General features: G+C 35.8%; 1 protein-coding gene across 1 annotated transcript in view; it reads right to left on the bottom strand.

The window, feature by feature from the left end:
* The window catches only part of fab1 (1-phosphatidylinositol 3-phosphate 5-kinase fab1), a 757,444-nt gene that overhangs the window by 356,614 nt on the left and 378,325 nt on the right, over window positions 1-22,505 (bottom strand). Inside the window, exon 23 of the mRNA XM_090401892.1 lies at window positions 6,129-6,300. Within this exon, the coding sequence (XP_090258018.1) occupies window positions 6,129-6,300 (172 nt within the window). The remainder of the gene's footprint in view (window positions 1-6,128; window positions 6,301-22,505) is intronic.

The raw sequence follows: 22,505 nt of genomic DNA, 5'->3' as shown, positions 1-22,505 counted from the left end.
AAAATATATATTTAATTACATAGTAGTGTATTGAACCTTTAAGTTCATTTAGCTACTTTGGTTTAAAGATGAGAATGTAATAAGCACGTTTTTTTTTTTTTTTGTAATGGAAAAAATTACATATAAAAACAGTTTCTTGCTACAACTGATTTAAATTGTGTTAATGAAAGAAAGCATTTGTTATATTTTTTAGTGAAAATAATGATATAATTAACAAATTTTTGATGTCTTCTTATTAACCTAAGAAGACATCAAAATTAAATTTACTGTGTAGTAATTTGCTTTTAAGATAAGGATAAATTGCTCGAAGAAAAAGAAGGAAAGGGTCACTTTCATATCATGCTTACACAGTGATCAGAATACATTATGAAAAATTATGGAGACAACTACCGTGTTAGAGCAAAACTTTAGTTTAATATAAACCAAAATGAACACTCGACGTTTAGACCTTCATATCAAGGTCATCATCTGGAGCATACACATATATATACACAAAGAAACAAGCTGCACTACAATCTACATGGATTGCTAAACTTACTGACCAACCGTTACAACAATTATTGGCCTGGCCTCTGCTGAGTTTAAAAAAAAAAAAACTTTACTACATCAAAGCTAGAGTCCTATTATTATTATTATTATCTATTAGGTTACAAAATTAAATTGGGCTGGAGAGCAACATGTTTATATATATATAAAAACTATATAAGTATACATATAAATTCCAACCAACTGGTATGGAATAGTTTCCAATAAAAGCTGAAAATTGAAAATGAAGGGGCCTACTTCACCAAAATTGTTACATTTAATGTGTCTTTTGTATTCTTTTTTACATAGGGATTATACGTCCAATTTAAATATAACCGCTCGGCCTGGTTGGCCGAATGGTTAGTGTATCCACTCTCCAGCCAAAAGGATGCAGGTTCGAATCCCGCTGTAAGCATGGATGTTTGTGATTGTCTGTGAAAGTACTAGTGGTGGTAGTAGGCGGTAATGTTAGATTATGAAGGTTGGTGGAGTAGTGAGATAAAGAGTTGTAGAGTAGATGCCCTCCCTTGATGAGTATTTGGAGATGTGATGTAATTTTATTACATCACACTTCCAAGGAGGCCAGAGACTCATCGAGGGAGGGCATCTACTCTACAACTCTTTCTTTCACTACTCCACCAACCTTCATCATCTAACACCAACAGCATCTACCACTGCCTACCACCACCAATACTCTCACAGACAATCACAAACATCCATGCTCACGGCAGGATTAGAACCTGCAGCCTTTTGGCTGGAGAGCGGATACACTAACCACTCGGCCAACCAGGCCGGCATATGTGATGTAATAATAATAATAATAAGGTAAGTTACAGGTCCAGTAGAGGCAATAAACTCCAGGATGTGTCAATGGGAGGAAAGGATCCTTAGAGGAGTTGAATATGTTTTTTAATTTTATAAGTGGTTTAAAAGTGGCATTAAGTTTATAATGATGTAGGATTCTATGGATTTTTTCTGATAACCTTTTAATGTATGGGATAGCTATGGTTTTACTGTAATCTATATGTAATAGAGAAAAACTTAAGGCCAAATTTCATATTTTAAAACAACTGCAAAATTTGAATGTCAATCATACGAATCCAACCAATCAGGATATCTCTTCTCCGGTAAACAACTCCAACAGTGAACAACAAACAAGTGAGACAAGGAGCGACCCAACCATAGGTCTTAACTTTGCAGTAGCACCTAGAACTGTTACTAAACTGGATTTTATATACCACATAGAAAGAGGCATTAAGTCTCTTCCTATTAATACAGCTGATAAAATTCATTTAGAAACCAGCAATGTTCTGAATAAAAAGAAAACCTTATATAGCAATCTTATAAAAACAGAACTAGCAGCAATCAGGTCATTAAAAGCTAATCAAGATATAATTATAACAAAATCGGACAAAGGTAATGCCACTGTCGTCCTTGACAGATCAACTTACATCCATCAGATGAATCAACTTGTCTCTGATAACAGCACCTATCAGCTTGTAAACTATAATCCAATTAACAGAATAAAGAAAAAACTGAGAAATTATTTAAGTCCATCACTTCTTGGCAGTCAGACACTGGAAAAAAACTTATAACCGATTATGTCTGTTCTCCCAGAATATATGGTGTTCCTAAAGTACACAAACAAAACGTTCCACTCCTGCTGATAGTTGAAGGAATAGACAGCCCTAATTATCACCAAGCCAAGAAATTAGTGACACCACTCAAGAGGTTTGTAGGTCATTCACCCCCTCCTATATAAAGAACACACAACACTTTATAAACAAAATTAAAAACATAACGCTCAGAAAAGATGATTTATTAGTCAGTTTTGACATTTCTGCCCTTTTCACAAATGTCCCAATCAGTGACACAATTCTTCTCCTACAGAACAAATTTCCATCCGACATTACAGCCCTCTTTGTCCACTTACTACGTTCTGGTTACTTCATGTGGCAAAATAAATTTTACCTACAAAAAGAAGGTACGGCCATGGGCTCATCACTATCACCCCCCCCAATTGCTAACTTTTATATGGAAGTGTTTCAGCTAAGTGCTCTTGATTCCTTTACTCTAAAACCTACAGTGTGGCTTAGATACGTTGAAGATGTTTTTCTTATCTGGCCACATGGTCGACAAACTTTAAACACATTCCTTAGCTACCTGAACAAACAACATGAACACATACAATTTACTATTGAAATTGAAAATCAGAACTCATTCCCGTTCCTAGATATACCACATGTCTTCCCTCAGGCAGTCTATCCTTCATGGTTTACCACAAACCAACATATACATGCTAACTTATATCACCACCCTTCACAAAAATTTGGAGTCATTAATACCCTTAAAAACAGAGCTATATCAATTTGCTCTAATCAACAAGCCCTTAAACAAGAATTAAAGATTATTAGCAACACGTTTATAAATAATGGCTGTAACAAAAATACTATTAATAAAGTTCTTCATAAAACTTCATCAAAAAAGAATATAGATTACGGTAAAATCATAACCATCCCAATGAGACTTTCTTATTCCTTGCCTCTTCTCTCCATGTGAATTTGTGCACATTTTTATGTTGGAACATTGTGTTGATAATAACCAGTCCATGTCCTGAGCAGAAATCCAATAGGTATTTGCCATTATTATTAGCTTTGCTCTTTTCTCCAAATTTTCCCAAAATATTTCTGTATGTCTGACAATCATTTCCTACTCTGCTATTTAGATCTCCAGCAAGGACCAACGTTTCCTTTTTCACTGTGTCAGTTGCTTTCTCTAAAGCCTGAAAAAATTTCTCCACTTCTACCTAAGTACAATCTTCTATGGGACCATAGGCAGAAATAAATCTCATTGTCCAGTTCACCATTCTGATATTTACCTGCCATTCAAGAAGATTAGCCTCGTATTTAGTGTTGACTACTATAGGTACTCCTTCTTTTCCTGATTGTTATTGCCTGAATATGACATTTTGTATTTATTGCTCAGAAAGATCTCACCAGTTTATGTCTTTTTTGTTTCAGTCACCCCAATTATGTCGATTTGGTGATTATCCATTTCCTCAAGGGCTCACTTTAGTGAGTATGGGAATGGCAAACCCAAGGTACCCGATGCTGGACCATACCTTATTTCATGGAATATACATCTGTTATATTATCTATAGGATGGTCTCTACTCTTATTTCTTTTTATCCTTTTCTTCTTTCTTGTCCTCCCCCCCCCCTCCCCAATGCTATTAGAGTAATTGAGGGCTAGGGGTGATTCTTTCAATGTTTCTACTTTTTTCATCTCTTCATACATAGAGGGCAACGGGAAACCACTATGCTTCTACTTTTTCCCTGGTTTGGATGAGCCAGTAAAGATCAAAATGACGAGTGATGCACAGCTCAAGATGGGTTCCCTGGGTCCGGAACTGCACAATTGGCTACCAGGGAGGTTACTTGTTCCAGTATGGATATGGGCCAGATTGCATGTCAGTCATATGAATCTTCTTTACTAAAGCCTGCAGGAGGTGGAGAAGTGGAAGATGGAAAGTATTCATGTGGAAAAGGGGCTAAAAGTAATTTCCGCATTGGATCTTGGAATGTGAATATCTTACATCAAACTGGAAGATTGGAGATTGTAAAGATGGAGATGCTAAGATTGAAAATAGATATTCTGGGAATGGCTGAGGTGAGATGGAAAGGAAAAGGAGATTTTAGAACAGAGGATGGAACGAAAATAATTTACTCAGGAGGTAAGAGCAACATCAAGCAGGTGTTGGTATAATATTGAATTAATGAGTGCCAGGATGTGTGGAAGGCTACTGGAAAATCTCTGTCTGAGATTTTCCAGTAGCCTTCTGGATAAGTAGAATATATCCAAGATATATTCTACTTATCCAGATATATTTACCTACTTGTGATTATGAGGATGAGAAGGTAGAGAGAGAGTTTATGGCAATATAGAACAGGGCTTTTTTAAAGAGGTGTTCATATTTGAACCTGCATCTATGAAGGGGAATAGCTTTATCTTACTGGATATTACGGGTAGTGGTAATACTGTGTTGTGCTAGACCAGACTTCTGAGGTTTGTTGTAATCAAACTTTAATTCTTTTTTCCACAGAACGACCAGTTTGTCCAAAATAAGAAACATCGCATTCACAAGGAATTTGGTAAACGTCAGCCAAAGACAGAGATGACAGTTTATCTTTTGTAGACGACAATAAGGAAGAAATTTTGTTGATAGGAATATAAGTGGGAATCAATTGGTACTTTTTCAAAATTCTACCCATAGGTTCTGAGATTCCTGGAATGTAAGGGATTGGAACTCTGCGGACCATTGAAGAAACCTTAGATATTAGAACATAAGATTCAATTATCTGTTGGATTTGATTGGGGTTGTAATTATTCGATTCAATTAACTTTTTAATGATGGAAAGTTCTTGTTGTAAGATTACTGGAGAAGAGCAAACTTTATGTGCTCTATTAATTAGAGATTTAAGAATGCCAAATTTTTGAGATGTGTGGTGAGCAGACTTTTAATGAATGTATCTGCCATTAAATGTGGGCTTTCGAAAGATGCTTGTAGATAAGGTACCAGAAGAAGTTTGAGTAAGGAGGATGTCCAAGAATGGTCAAGTATCAGAATTTTATTTTTCCATGGTGAATTAAAAAAGGGGGTGAAGGCTATTTATCTGTTGTAGAAATGTGGAAAGCTCATCTTCAGTATGTGACCTTATGTCAATGATGTTTTTGCTATTTGGTCACATACTGAAGATGAGTTTTCCACATTTCTACAACAGATAAATAGCCTTCCCCCACGTATTCGATTCACCATGGAAAAAGAAACTTCTGGTAATTTACCATTCTTGGACATACCTTACTTGAACTTCTTCTGGTACCTTATCTACAAGCATCTTTCGAAAGCCCACATTTACTGCCAGATACATTCATTAAAAGTATGCTCACCACACATCTCAAAAATTTGGCATTCTTAAATCTCTAATTAATACAGCACATAAAGTTTGCGCTTCTCCAGTAATCTTACAACAAGAACTTTCCATCATTAAAAAGTTAATGAAATCAAATAATTACAACCCCAATCAAATCCAACAGATAATTGAATCTTATGTTCCAATACTTAAGGTTTCTTCAACAGTCCGCAGAGTTCTAATTCCTTACATTCCAGGAATCTCAGAACCTATAGGTAGAATTTTGAAAAAGTACCAACTGATTCCCACGTACGTTCCAACAAAATTTCCTATTTATTGCCTTCTACAAAGGATAAACTGTCATCTCTATCTTTGGGTGGCGTTTATCAAATACCATGTGAATGCGATGTTTCTTATTTTGGACAAGCTGGCCATTCTGTGGAAAAAAGAATTAAGGAACATCAATATTATATTGGGTATATACATGATCGTCCTTTTCTAAATCCATTCTGTACTTCTAAAATAAAGTTTTCGAATATTTCATTAGTTTGCTATTTAAAATTCTGCTATATATTTTGCTATATATATATAAATAAATGAATACTTTATTAATATATAATAAAAATTAGAGCTAAAGATGATTTTTACCCATGCTTTTTAACTACGGAATTTAAAAATGATATCCATATCTTACCTGCTTGCAAATATGACACCAATTCCACATAAGGATATTATTTTCTGCAGCAGGAATTTTGGTATCTAATGGATGCAATAAAATATGAATACAGCCATTATCATGAGCAAATTTTCTTATGTGTTCTGACATTGGTGTATCACACTGCCGGTTTGGGCACATATATGTAGTTCTGGAAAGAGATAAGTAAATTAACTTCTCATTATATCATAATTTAGTGCAGCAGTTTGTTAATGTAATTTCCAGGGCCAATATTTTAAAATGCTCAGTACAATTAATTTTTTATTTTTCATTCAAGTTAAAAGAAAAAGCTATCAGATGAACAAGTTTTATCACATTACTATGAGATTTCAATTGCAAGATGAAGGTAGCATATGATATGGGTAATAATACTATAAATGTTACTCTGAAGTTACAACAGAGCACACAGGTAACTAGAAAATTCAATAAAAACTACAATTCTTAAGTAGTCATAAACAGTGGACACTGGCTACAGCAATCTTTCATTTTTATACGTGTGTAGAGGCTTAAAACGATGTCGGGACACAAGAGTGATACCAAACTGCGTTAAAATGAAGATCAATTTCCATTCTAAAAAAGCACTTCGTATATATAACCGTGCCAGCCAGGCATTACTCCGCGAGCAAATCGCCTCTACACGTGCTACCCTCGCAGTGACGAACGCCGCCATTGGCTCCTTACATTCAGAGCTCTCCACCGTTCTTAACCCTGAACTTTGGTCGATTCTTTCTGGCATTTCAGAAACTTCCGCACAGAGAGAATTCCAAAAAATAAAAAATAAACACATCAAGAAATTTAGCAACCTTGTGAAAAACAAACCACAACCACAAATTCAACTTCTCCAGACAGTAATAAACCTCTCTTCCAAAAGGCTCAACGCCCTTTGCCTCGGCCATAATTTTGCCGTCGCTCCGAAGGAAGTGCCGGTGCTTGACGTAATGGTGAACATCGAACGTGGAATCGGTCGCTTACCTTCGGAGATAGCTAACAACATCAGACTTGACGTAGCCAACATCCTCGCGCATTCTTCTCTGCCAAAAAGTAATTTATCATATGCCCAACGCACGGCTCTCCTGAAACTATGTAAAGAAAAAAGTATCGTCATCACCAGAGCGGATAAGGGTAATGCCACAGTCGTTCTTAATACCAGTGAATATAAGCGTAAAATGAACATTATCCTCCGCGATCGCGCTACCTACATCCCGCTAGAACACGACCCCACAAAAACACAAGTTAAGAAACTTAAAATTTTACTCAAAAAAGTATCTTCCTGGCCCCCAGATGTCACGAAAAAACTTAAACCTTTCCGCTCCCCCCCCCCCCCCCGAATATACGGTTTACCAAAATTCACAAACCCAATTCCCCACTCAGGCCTATAGTAGATGCTACCAATGCACCTTGCTATAGACTATCTAAACAGCTGGCCAACTCTCTGATCCCCCTCACCGGAAGGTCCCCTTCCTATATAAAAAACTCGACCCACTTTAAAGCCCTCGCAGAAAATTTAACCTTGAAGAAGACAGACATATTGGTAAGCTTTGATATCTCCTCTTTGTTTACCAATATTCCCTTAATTGACACCTTATCTCTCTTAGAAAACGTTTTTCCCTCTGACATCTTAGATCTCTTTTCCTTTGCCATTAACTCTGGATATTTCTCGTGGAACAACAAAATCTACAAGCAGATAGAGGGAACTGCCATGGGTTCCCCCCCTCTCACCCCCTTGCCAATTTCTATATGGAAGATTTCGAAAAACGAGCCATAGACTCAGCCCCACTCAAACCTTCTATCTGGCTAAGATATGTAGATGATGTGTTCTCTATTTGGCCTCATGGCCCAGACACGTTAGACTCCTTCCTCAGTCATTTCAATAGTCTACATCCAAGAATCCAGTTCACTATGGAAAAGGAAAAGAACAATTGTTTACCCTTCCTAGACACCTTAGTCACATGCCTGCCTAATGATACACTTACCTTCACCGTATACAGAAAACCCACACACACAGGCAGATACATTCACAAACTCTCCCACCACCACCCCCTCTCAACAATATGGCATTATTAAAACTCTTACCAAGAGAGCCCACAATCTTTGTTCCAGTGGAACCACCCTCACTACTGAGCTTAACCACATACACAGCACTTTCCTCTCCAACGGCTACAGCGATCACAGTATCAAAAAAATAATCAACTCCTCCCCCATTCCCCTTCCTTCTCGTCAACAAGATTTTAAAAATGCCATCACCATACCCTAGATCCGTGGCACATCTGAAAAAATAGCCAAGATACTAAAACAATACAATCTACACACAGCATATAAGCCCCACTGCAAACTGGCTACCCTTATCCATTCTACAAAAGATCAGCTCCCTCCTCTCTCTCTGCCTGGAGTTTACAAAGTACCCTGTTCCTGTAAGCTGGCGTACTTTGGACAGACAGGCAGATCAGCATCCATCCGTCTAGAGGAACACAAGTCTTACATCTTCAAACACAACTATGGCCATTCAGGCTTGACTGACCATGTTTTGGACACCACCCACAGAGTATCATGGAAGAAAACCACCATGCTCCACCACAGCAAATTCAAGAAAGAGAGACTTTTCTTAGAAGCAGCAGCAGCTCTCAAAAACCAACCAAATCTCAATAAATATGGTTGCATTAAGCTTCCGAAGATTTGGGAAACACTCATCACCAGAGTTCCCCCCTTACATTCCAGGCCACCTACTACTGCCCTTAGAGGGCGGTCTACCTAGATAGGACTTTAGTGTCACCCACGTGGTTGGGCTTAGTATTGTTTGTTATTTGTGCATATGTTACATTAATTTTTTTGTAATCCCGTAGATGTCCTAGTGACTAGGACGAAATATAGGAAGTATTAAAGTCTATTCTAATTCTTTTTGAGTGTTGTAAAAAATCCATTAAGCCTCCAACATGAGGCTTTCATTTTTAGTTTGGTACTTCTAAGGAAAGTCTTCCAAAATTTGAGAATGAACAGTAGTTTTTATTAAGTAGCTTCAAAGCTTTCTTTAGTTTTTTAAAAGAAATGCTCTTTTGTAATCTCTTGAGATTTTTTTCCCTGCTTAGTCATGCAGAAAAATTTGCAACCTATTATTAACAGACTAGTCTGCAGATCTTATTTGGTATTGCACTTTTTGAAATGAAAGTATATAGCAATCAATTGTCTCTTAACATATCACAATTTCCTTATCATCTACATAATCTTATGTGAATGATAAGGAAATAAGATAGGTGGAGATGCAAGTTCTAATAAAATAGCAAGCAAGTAATGGGATATGCTATATAGGAATGGTAACTACATTAGACTGATTAAAGATCAATGTTGGCTAATCAGAGGATTATTCAACATAGCTTATAAGCAACAAATTACATGACAACCACAGTGATCAACTTTATTAACTTATAAGGGATCTACAGAACCAACTAAGACTCCTGATACAATGTCCAATCATCAACTTCATGTGTTTTAGTTCAGGCCAAGTTCCAAATTGTTACACTGTTATCCTTTTTTATATTAAATGAAGAAGAATGGGTAACAATTTGGAACTTGGTCAATTGACTACTGCATTGAGTGAAACCAGAGTATACACTGTGATGATATAATATAATGAAAAATAATTATGTTGTATCACTGTTTAAATGAGACTTCTGTTGTTTTTTCAAGGAACTAGGATAAACAGAGAAGTCACCTATTGGAACAGTTATGAAGATGGCAGTAATTGAATAACACATCAAAATAAAAGAGACTGAACAATAAGACAAATTAGAATGATGTAATGAGAGTTACTGAGATGAAAATGAAGACCGTAAGAGGTGAGATCCTGTTAATAATAATAACTACAAGATGATTTAATGAAGCAATATGAATCAGGGAAGGAGGAATATAGCTACAGTCTTTAATGCAAAACAAGCACAAAAACTTCTTGAATGGGAGGCATGATTTCTCAAGTAGTGATATGGGAAAATTTAAAATTGGAAAAATAAGAAAATGTACCTTATTTGTGCTCATGCTACCAGTGAATGTTCCAATATTGACATCGATATTCTTCGAGAATATCTTAAAGAATAAATTTAAAGAAGAGAAACAGACAAAAAAAAAGTTGTTATTTAAAATATAAAACACCAAATTAGAAAATACATCCCAGACTCAAAGAAACATGTTGAGAAAATTTGGAGAAAATAAAAATAATAATAATGATAAATTATTATTATTCAGAGAAGGTTCTCTATTGGGCATTGAGAAATCATTACCAGTCATGTTTCAAACTCGAAGTGATCACCATCTAGTTTTGAGAACTCTAAGAATCAATATTAATTAAGTTAAGGGGATAATAAATCCCTCATTATTTTAAAGCTGGATAAGAAATTCAGAGATCGAAATCTAAGAGTTTCATGCCAAAGAACTTTCGGTGAGTCCAAGCATAAGTCAACGCCTGTTAGTACAACAGTAGGGCAACTCAGAGCAAAGATGGAGCAAGCTCCATCACTATCCTTAATATTTTCTCATAATGTAAAACGCAGCTCCTAGGAGATGTATTACTGTTTTACATTATGAGGAAGGTCATTACCCAGACTGGTTTCGACCTTTCTTGAGGTCTCATCAGTGAGTAGGTAGACCTGGATAATACCAATGTTTAAGTGAACAGAACTTACATACCTTTACTATACGAATTGCCAGCAAGGTGTACCCATATATTATTACTACAATAAACATTATGTGAAATTATGAGAAAATACATTGTGGTACATTATGAGAAGGTATATTATGAGAAAATATTAAGGATAGTGATGGAGCTTGCTCCGAGTTGCTCTAGTGTTGTACTACCAGGTGTTGACTTACGCTTGGACTTGCCAAAAGTTCTTTGGCATGAAACTCTTAGATTTCAATCTCCGAGTTTCTTATCCGGCTTTAAAATAATGAGGGATTTATTATCCCCTTAACTTAATTTATGTCGCCGGAAAAAATTGTCTCTTGGCTCTTTATTGTAGTAATAATATATGGGTACACCTTGCTGGCAATTCGTATAGTAAAGGTATGTAAGTTCGGTTCACTTAAACCTTGGTATTATCCAGGTCTACCCACTCACTGATGAGACCTCAAGAATGGTTGAAACCAGTCTGGGTAGTGACCTTCCTCATCATGTAAAATAGTAATATATCTCCTAGGAGCTGCGTTTTACATTATGAGAAAATATTAAGGATAGTGATGGAGCTTGCTTCACCTTTGCTCCGAGTTGCCCTAGTGTTGTACTACCAGGTGGTGACTTATGCTTGGACTTGCCGAAAGTTCTTTGGTATGAAACGCTTAGCTTTCGATCTCCGAGTTTCTTATCCGACTTTAAAATAATTAGGGATTTATTATCCCCTTAACTTAATTTACGTTGCCAGAAAAAATAGCCTCTTGGCTCTTTATTGAATCAATATTAATATCACAACGAAAGTACAAATCTTAAGATTTTTTTTATTGTATTTTAAAAAGTTGAATAGTTAAAGATAAACTGCAGAATAAACATACAAATCTTTAGAAAAGAAGGAAAGAACTTGAAAACAATGACCAAACTTTAGATATCCAATGCCAAAATTTTTAGACATGGTGATGCAGCACTGAAGCATATAGTGAAATTATTTGCAAAGATAGAAAAACTCCACAGTAGATGCAAGAAGTTAAAAAAAAAAAGTCTTGAAGAAGAAATCAAACAGAGAGCTCCATTAAAGTAAATTACTCTGGCCAAGAAATTATATTCTTATTTAATCCTTTATCCAATTCTTGTTGAGAGGCTTATACACTAGTTATACATGATAACTAATAATTAAGGAATTGACAGCGTACACTGGAAATATAAATTAAATAAACTTTAATATATACTTTCCGATATTTCGGCAAACGTCACGTTGCCATCTTCTTGGGAACTTATTACAAAGACAAGTGCACACAAGTACTACATAACAGCAAATGAGAACAGAAGCTAGGAAGTTAATGTTTTTCCTAAAGTCCTGATGGTGCCTCCTGGCGGGCTATATTGGTAGTTCTTTGCCTTTGGGCTGAAGTTCTTCTGATAAATGTTTCCCATATTTGGAGCAGCCTCATGCATCCAAATTTGTTGGGGTTTGGCATGTTCCTAAGGCTGAGGCTGATTCCATGAATAGTCTTTCATATTTGAACTTGCTGCGGTGTATTACTGTGGCTTTCTTCCATCTTATTCTGTGGCGAGTATCCAGAGCATGGTCTGCAAGCCCAGAGTGGCTGTACTTCTTGTGAAATCGGATGTAATCCTTGTGTTCTGAGATTCTGATATTTGCTGTCCTGCCTGTTTGGCCAAAGTAGGACAGTTTACAGCTGCAAGGGACCTGGTATACACCAGGTAGGTCTAGGGGAAGTGGTTGGTCTTTAGTGGAGCGGATAAGGGATGTCAATTTTCTATGTGGTCTGTAACAGGTGGTCAAGTCATGTTTTTTTAAGATTTTGTTGATTTTTTCCGAGGTGCCTCGGAAGTAGGGAATGGTGATGGATCTAGAGTAATCTTTTTTGTGAAGGGGAGGGGGTGGTGGGTTGTGGATAACTGGGTTAAGTATTTTTTGGATTATTTTGGGGGGGTAGCCATTGGCTGAGAAAGTGTCATGAATGTGATTTAGTTCAGTAGTTAGGGCTTGATCATTAGAATAGATTATTTTTGCCCTGTTGAATAGTGTCTTAATAACTCCATATTGTTGTGAGGGGGGGGGGTGATGGGATTGTTGGTGAATGTATCTACCTGTATGGGTGGGTTTTCTATAAACTGAGAAAACCAAGGTTCCATCAGGTTGGCGGGTAACTAGGGTGTCTAGGAAGGAGAGGTTATTGTTTGCCTCTTTTTCCAGGGTGAACTTGATTCTAGGGTGTTGGTTGTTTAAGTGTGTTAGGAAGGAGAAGAGTGAATCTGGGCCATGTGGCCAAATAGCGAACACATAACGTAGCGAAGCCATATGGTAGGTTTTTGTGGGGCTGAGTTTAAGGCTTTCTCTTCAAACATCTCCATAAAGAAGTTAGCCAAGGGTGGGGAAAGTGGTGAATCCATGGCTGTCCCCTCTATTTGGGAAACATTTATCAGAAGAACTTCAGCCCAAAGGTCAAGAACTACCAATATAGCCCACCAGGGGGCACCATCAAGACTTTAGGAAAACGTTAACTTCCTAGCTTCTGTTCTTCATTTGCTGTTATGTAGTACTTGTGTGCACTTGTCTTTGTAACAAGTTCCCAAGAAGATGCAACGTGACGTTTGCAGAAATATTGGAAAGTATATATATTAAAGTTTATTTAATTCATATTTCCAGTGTACGCTGTCAATTCCTTAATTATTAGTTATCATTATTATTATCCTTTATCCAAGTGTAAGCAAACAAGGTTTGCATGTGAAGTATCTTCACAACTAGGCTACTTGTATATAGAGGCTGATGACTTTACATCAATTGCTTTAGTATCACATAATGCAAAGCAGATTTCCTTTCAGAGGTGCATAATATTAATCATTAAGGGAGAGTCATGATACACCTTGCTACTTGTATATAAGAAATATGACTTCTGCATTAATTCAATTTTGATATCTTCTCTGAGTCTGGTTCTCATTGATGAGACCTCAATAAAAGTTGAAACTAGTCTTGGTAGTGATCCTCCTTAATTCGTAGCATTATGTGCTTCTGAAAAGTGAGCTTGGAATTATGGGATACTAGGGCAACTTATGTGAAGTCATCAGTTTCCATGTACAAGTAGCCTAGTTGTGAAGATACTTCATGCATAAACTTTGTTTGCTTATACTTGTATAATACCACAAGAAAACTATTACATAAGTTGAAACAAATGGGAATGGATGTGAGGCTGGTGGCTGATAGACATTGAAGTAGAAGCAAGGCAATTGATGATGGCATCTAGTGGCGTGCCCAGGTCTCTGTACTAGGACCACTACTCTTTAATATGTTCATTAATGATGCAGTAGAAGATTTGGGGGGGGAGGGATTCAGTTGTTTGCCGACGATGCAAAACTAGGAAGGACAATAATTGGTAAAGGTGATGTAGATATCTTAGAGGATGATTTAAATAAATTGGCAGTGTGGGCAAAGGACAATGGTTGTCAATTTAATGTTGTAAAATGTAAGGTAATGAACTTCAGAATGAAAAGATTACACATTTCATATTATATTGATGGTACTGGTTTACAGGAAATTGGTGAGACTAGGGATCTGGGGGTAATGGTGTATACAGATTTGAAATTCAGAGGATATATTGCAAGAGTTAGCAAAACAGCTCAGAGTATTATTTGGATGCTGAAGAACACATTGAAAAGTAAAGATAGAGAGATTATTATCTTTATAAGGCTATGGTTTGGCCACATATTGACTATTGTGCACAGATTTGGTAACCTGTGTTTCTTGGGGACTGGGAGGTGGTGGAGAGGATTTAGAGACAAGCGACTAAGCTGGTAACAGATTTGCGGAATGCTCCCTATGAGGATAGATTGATTGCGTGTGGGTTTCAGAGATTAGCTGTGGCAGAGGAGAGGGGAATATGATAGAAACTTTTAAGTTGCCAAAGGTTTACTATAAGATGGACACAGAAGAAATTTTTCAATATGTGGGGTGTAAGGGGGAAAACACTTGGAAGTTGTGTAAGAATGTTGTAGCAAGGGTGTTGCAGACTAGGGTCTTTACTAGGAGAGTGGTGAATGAGTGAAATGGATTTCCAGAGGTGATTATGTCCCAACAGTGAATAGGTTTAAGGAGATGTACAATAAGTATTGTGTTAATGGGTAGAGTGGGTCTCCTGCAATGAGTATTTTGACTCCATGGAGTGTCCAAACATATAATAATAATAATAATAATATAAAGAATTAAACAAGACCATAATTTCTTGTCAAGTAACTTTCTAACCAAGTGAATAAACCTTCTGCAGAAAGTTCCATATCTTGTAAATGAGCATGTATCCATAGAGAATATATATAGTTTTTATTTAAGTTAAGGGATATTACATCCCATATTGTTTCATAGCCGAATAAGCTCCTATGAGCTGGGTTTCACATTATGAGTAAATACCAAGAACAGTGATCGGAGCTTGCTCTACTCTTGCTATGAGCTGCCTCAGTGTTGCACAACCAAATGGGTTATATGTTGCACTATCCAGGTATTTGCTTAAGCTTGGACTCGCCAAACTTTATTTCTATATTCGGCATGAAACTCTTTGAGTTTCTTATTCGGCTATGAAACAATATGGGATGTAATAGCCCTTAACTTAAATAATTTCACGTCACCGAATTGAAGCCATTGGCTCTTCAGATATTTAGTAATATATATATATATATATTTTTTTTTTTTTTTGACTGAAGCAACTAAGGCTATGAGGTGAGTGTTTTATGTCTGTAAATTGCATGTGTACTTCTGGATGGTTTGCCTGTTTAGCGGAAGGAAAAATCCTGCTTCTTCCTATGTAAGAAGTCGAAAATACAGAAATAAAAGTAAGAAAGCTATATTATGTATTAATGTAATTTTAAAAAATGGTAATTGGAAGACCAAGAATATCAAGTATTATTATCCAGATATCTCCATGAAGTCTGAACACTCATCATGGAAGGCCCACAGACAAATATCACGAAGTGAGAAGAACATTCTAGAAACTAGAGAAAAAGATTGTGAATGAATGGAAAATAAAAGGAACCAAGGATGGTATTATCTTTATCATCCTTTTTCTTACTGTAGCAATCTTCAGTGGTTATACTATAACAACTGAAGATAAGGATATTTGGGATATTTGAATTAAATAGGTTTGAAAAACTATTAATTCTTTTCGTCGGGGCGATCATAACGCCTTTGTTGTGAACCCAACCATCTGCAAAGCAAGCGAAATTATTGACAGTTTCTTTCCTGCATATCATTGAATGCACCACTTTTTGTGACTGTTTATTTGATTGTATAATCAAATAATGAGGACAGGGGGGGATAAGTTGAATAGGAATATAGGAATGTTTTTTCAGAATATATTAAAAAAACAATTAAAGATAATGATATGCTAGATTATTAATTATTATACTTAATTTAATAAAAGATATAAAGAATAGCACATATAAGGAAGAGAAAGAATAGGCATGAATAAAAATACTTTAACAGTACTATAAAATGAATTATGAATAATTCATTTTATAGTAAACAAAATGAATTATTCATAATTCATTTTATTTATTATAAAATGTAATTTTAAATTCACATCTGTGATATTATATGTGTGTTTGTGTTATATGTATCTGGGGGGTTTGGCAAAGACTATGTGATCATATAAATTCTAGACTTACATATTTGCATTTATGATGGGCTAGATGGAAAGTGATTTATTTGCAAAATATAAATCACTAACCATTAAGAAACAGTGACTGTAAGCATTGCTAGCTCAGTAAATAACTATAGGGAGGGCTTATCCTATGATCTGATAATGCTGATCATGTGATTGATTTTGGTGTGGCAGGAATACCCGTGGAGTGACGGAGGAGCAAATCATCTTATACAATTTATTGTGCTTGTAATGTGTATTTCTTTCTTTTTTTTATATATTTTGCTTTATTTTCTAATTATTATTTTATTTACTAATGATCAGTGTTTTTTTTTTCCCCCATAGTAGTATAATATATACATAAATAATTTGTTCTTAACAAGTTTACCTCTTGGAATTCACTTGTCTACCTGAAGTTTCACAATCCTGAGTTGTAGAAAAGTACTGGTCTGTATATCAGTCAGTTTCTCTTACCATAAATTCCATTAGGTCATCAGGTAGAAACACATAATGCACTGTAGATGAATTTTCTGCATCAAATGGTAAAAGTAGCTCGTTTTCTGCACTATACTCCTGAACTGGTACCGCCACATTACTTACTAGATTACATTTGTTTTAAACTGAAAATTCAGAGAAACTTTGTGTAATATCTTCCTCATCAGATGAGTAACTGCTCTGTAAATACAATACCTGAATGACATCATCATCTGAACTATTCACTACATCTTCAAAAATTCAAACTTCATCAGATGTGTTTTTTTTTTCTCTTTCACAGTGGATCATGAAACTCACCACTAGAACATGGGGATTTTCCACATATTTTTCTAACAGAAGGATTCATTTTCAGTTAAGAATAGATAAATTTTTACTCTCTACGTGTATACTGTCCAAAGACTGAAAGCAGTTGTCTCTGTATAGTGAACAACACGCCTTCCCCACGAGTGATACAATAAAACAACTAGTTTTATTGTATCACTGAATATGGTAAAGAGACATTTGCAGTCTGCGTAATATATGTCAATAAGTGAATTAGAGACAACTGGGATAAAAATGGCACTACCTAATGAAACACATGTCCCCTCACACAAAGTTATGCTATATATACTATACAGACTCAAGCAAAACCGTTTGTTGTACAGCCAAACAGTATCTAACTAAAACAATTGTCCAAATTTTCAATGAAATAAGTGTTTGTTCAATTGCATTTAAAATTTTTGATGTCATTAAGACAGATCACAAATGCTAACTTCAAATAAAATTCTACTGAAAGAGTTGAAACTAATATGCATATAAACTTTGTATCGGTGAGCCTGCCTGTTGCAGGGGCAGCAAACAAATGGTAATGAGAAGTTCTGTGGGCATGATAAATGTGCAAAACACTTCCTGATGTGAATGTGTTAAGGAAGGGAATCAGACAGACTAAGAGAAGGGTTATTTGAAACATGAAATATAGACATGACAGCTGAAATAGATGATTGATATGCTCAAATATGGAATATAAAATTTTTGAAGTCACTATATTGCATTGTTTAGAAAGCCTGAGAAGATGATTGAGTCCCAAAGAGGATGAATAAATAGAGTTCTTATTGTAGCAATCTGCAGAAAAGGAAATAAAACTGAATGTCGCCATTATAGTTCTTGAGTAGGAAAGATCTGAGCAAGCACATACTTGAGAAAAGGTCACAAAGTGTTTTTATTAAAACAAACCTAAGATGGGTTCAGGTCAAATAGTGGTCATCAGAGTATGATAAAAGATCTTGCAGATCTTGAAAAAAAAAAGAAAAGCAAAATGTCCAAAACAGTATTATGTTCATTGATTTCTGGTAGAGCCCATATGTTCATTAATGAGAACTAGATTTTTAAACTAATAAAAAGTCCCTGACAAGTTTTGTAAGTCGTTGGACTTAGATCTTACATAAACTGATGTCTGAAGTTCACGAAAAAATCTGTCATTATCTCAAACAGTGATATCTCATCAGGTCACACAACCTTTTAACATGAGGTTACTCAATTCGATATATTTTATGCTCGCTCACCATCAACTCCTCTCCCTTCCATTGCACTCAAGATCTGCATGATGTTGCATTCACGAGGATGAAATATCTATATGAATTGCTCACTTAATATCTTAACTCTATCATCTGCAGTGATTATGATCATACCATTTTCCGCAACTAGTATCAGCTTTCCATACACAATCTTTCTTTTATGGATAATCTGTATCATTAAAAATAACCTGAAAATTTCAGGTTATTTTTTGTCAGTCAACATTATAATTCACCTTCAATAATCATCATCATAAAATTCCTGACATGCACCCTCAAAGGGTGTACAGGATATGATAGTACTACATGATAAATTTACATCATTACTAACTTCCTATCTACAATTTTACTCCAAATCAGTTTGTTACTTGTCAAGACTCCAACATTATCAGATCTTATATTTCTATCGTCTAAGGCACTTTTGACTGTATCAATCCACCTATACCTTGGTCTTCCTCTGGGTCGTTTTCCTGCTAACTTGGCAGAGAACACTTCTTTTGCTAATCTTTCCTCGCCCATTCTGTTTAAGTGACCATACCACCTGAGATTAGCTCTGCTAATGCATTCCTGGATGCTGACAAAGCCAAGTTCTTTCCTAATATCCTCGTTTTTAATATGATATTGCCATTGATGCCATCTGTTCATGCCTCTAATCTTTCTCAGGACTCTCATATCTGCGGTCTCTAGTCTTTGGTCAAGTGTTTTACTTCTGATCCATCTCTCAGATCCATAAGTTAAAATTGGTTTGAACTCTGTCTTGTATACAGCTAATTTAGTGTTTTGGCTAATTTCTCTCTTATTCCATATGAATTTATTCAGTTGACTGCCTACCATACCAGTTTTGTTGATTCTGTTGTCTATTTCCATATTTAATTTACCATCTTCAGTAAACTTTGTGCTAAGGTAGCTGAAATGTTTTACTTGTTCCACAGGTTCTCCTTTCACAATGCAATTGACATTTTCAACGATTCTGCCTATTTTCATTGTCTTTTTAATGCTGACCATCATACCATATCTATTACAACAGTTATTCAATTTAGTCAGGGAATGTTGCAAACTTGTAGTGAATTTATTTAGAAGTATAACATCATCTGCATAAAGCAAAGAGCTGACATTAACATCTCCAATTTTGATATCGGGTTTAATGTCGCTTTCCTTCATAATGTGATCCATATAGATAATGAATAACACAGGGTATAATGAACATCCTTGTCTCACACCAGATTTAACATTAAACCATCTTCCTGTACTTCCTTCAATTTTAAATTACAATTCAAATAAAGACTAACTATTGCTTGATATAATGTCCCATTGATACCATATAACTCTAGCGTATTGAATAGCTTCTCTCTTGGCACATTGTCATATGCCTTTTCCAAATCGACAAAACTTAAATACAGATCTTTGTTATATTCCCATGTTTACTCAACTATTTGTTGTAAAGTGAAGATCTGATCCTGACAGCCTCTATATGGCTTGAATCCAGCTTGTTCTTCACCAAGCTTTTCTTCCACAATTCTTCTCAACCGTTTCTCAAGTATACTTGCATAGATCTTGCCAGGGAAATACCTGTGTAATTCTCACATTCAGTTTTGTTTCCCTTTTTATATATGGGTACTATTAGAGCTCTAGTCTAATAATCGGGAATTCGTCCCTCTGTCAGGCTTTCTGAACTATGCAGTGCAGCCACTGTAAGACTTTTATACCACCATACTTCAGCATTTCTGGTCGAATATCATCTATTTCTGCTGCCTTTCCACATTTCAAGCCTTTGATGGCTTTTCTATTTCAAGTATGGATATGTATTCCTAACTGCATGCATGTTGAGTGTTTTTTACCACTGTGCTATCACTGCTTGTTTCATTTAGCAATTATTTGAAGTAATTACTCCATACTTCAAGGATATCTTTTTCTCCTGTTTTCATGTCACCTTTATCATCTCTAACTCCTTTCACAGCACTCTTTCCTCCATTTCTAAGCTTCTTCAACAACCCCCAGAATATCTTACCATTCTTGATATTTATTTTCTATATTCTTGCCAAAGTCCTCCGATGACTTTTGTTTAGCTTGTTTTACACAATGTTTCACTTTCTTAGATTTGATTTGTCTCTGTATTCTCTAAGAGTACAAGCTGACTTATTTGCCAGGAACTTTTGATATGCTTTCTTCTTTTCCTTCACTGCATCTTTAACTTCCTGTGTCCACCATGGAGTTCTGATTTTTTTATCCTTGCAGACAACCTCACCACATGCCTCTCAGGCTGAATCAATCAGGGTTTTCTTCAAGGCTTGCCACTGAATCTCCAAGGTTTGGTTCCTGTTCTCAAACTCTTTCATTTTCTCTTCAATAATCTTTGTGTATTTTAGTCTACAGTTCACACATGAGAGCTGCTCAACTTTTATTCGCTTTAAAACTTTCTTAGATGTCATTCTTTTCAATATGTAACTAAATTTTATCTGATTCCATGCCTGCTGAAGACTAAATAGTGATTGCTTCCAATTTCAAATCCTCTGTACACTCTGGTGTCCTGCCCCAGGGAGAAAACATCACCATCAACAATAACATAGTCAATGAGACTTTTCTTATTCCTTGCATCTTCTCTCCATGTGAATTTGTGCACATTTTTATGTTGGAACATGGTGTTAGTAATAACCAGTCCACGTCCTGAGCAGAAATCCAACAGGTATTTGCCATTATTAGTAGATTTGCTCTTTTCTCCAAATTTTCCCAAAATATTTTTGTATGTCTGACAATCATTTCCTACTCTGCTATTTAGATCCCCAACAAGGACCAACTTTTCCTTTTTCATTGTGTCAGTTGCTTTTTCTAAATCATCAAAAAATTCCTCCACTTCTACCTTAGTAGAATCTTCTGTGGGACCATAGGCACAAATAAGTCTTATTGTCCAATTCCCCATTCTGATATTTGCCCACATCTCTCTACTTGAGACTGCCTGCCATTCAAGAAGATTAGCCTCGTATTTTGTGTTGAATACTATGGCTACTCCTTCTTTTCCTTGATTGTCATTTCCTGAATATAACATTTTGTATTTATTGCTCAGAAATTATTGTCTTTTTTATTTCAGTCACCCCCTATTATGTCAATCTGGTACTTATCTAATTCTTCAGCTACCTCCATTTCTTTGCAATTCAGGCTTCTTATGTTGATAGTACTGATCTTTAACTGTGGTGATGTTGAGTTGGGGTGTGCTTTCAGATTTGTTCCAGTAGCTGACTTTTGGCTGTTCGCCCTGGTTCCCTGGTGAAAACAACAGGGGCCTTGTTTAACCGGGCGACATCCCAGCCAGCATGAAATTTTGTTATTATTATTATTACATGACACTTCAGGGAGTCCAAAGACTCATCAAGGGAGGGCACCTACTCTACAATTCTGTCTCGACCACTCATTTCACCAACTATGGCAAACGGCAACTACCTTCATCATCTATACCAACGCCATCTACCGCTGACCTCCACCACTAGTATTTTCACAATCACAAACATTCATGCCCACAGCAGGATTTGAACCCAGAGCCTTTTGGCTAGAGAGCGAATATGCTAACCATTCGGCCAACCAAGCCGTTAACAAACAGAGAGAGGGTAAAGTAATTAACACAGCTGGTGAATAAGTTAGCTTTCCAATTTGACAGTGAATCAATGATGGACAGCTGGCAGAAATTTATACTGTTCTCTAAGAACTATAAATTGAAAAATAGATGGTACAATATACACTTTTTTTTAAAAAAAATCTGAAGTTTAATTAAAAAGTTATGAAGTTTGTGTGAGTAAAAGCTCATTTTTGTGTTCAAAAGACTCTTTATCCCTATAAGGTAAAAACTATTGTGATTTATAGATATTCTTTCTGGAAAATTTGTATAATACTCCTCTAAGTAAACATTATTTTTATGGCTATTTAACCTATTTTTATTTAGGAGTACCTGTTTTTTATAATATCATTGGCTGTTTACCAGTTTTTACTGATATTTTAAAGACAGAATATATAGGAA

This window comes from Typopeltis vanoorti, chromosome 12 (genome assembly GCF_054136105.1).
Source record: "Typopeltis vanoorti isolate ZY-2024b chromosome 12, IOZ_Tvanoo_1.0, whole genome shotgun sequence".
Lineage (NCBI taxonomy): Eukaryota > Metazoa > Arthropoda > Arachnida > Uropygi > Thelyphonidae > Typopeltis > Typopeltis vanoorti.
Note: the sequence above shows the minus strand (reverse complement) of the source record. Positions and strands in the feature narration are given on the sequence as shown.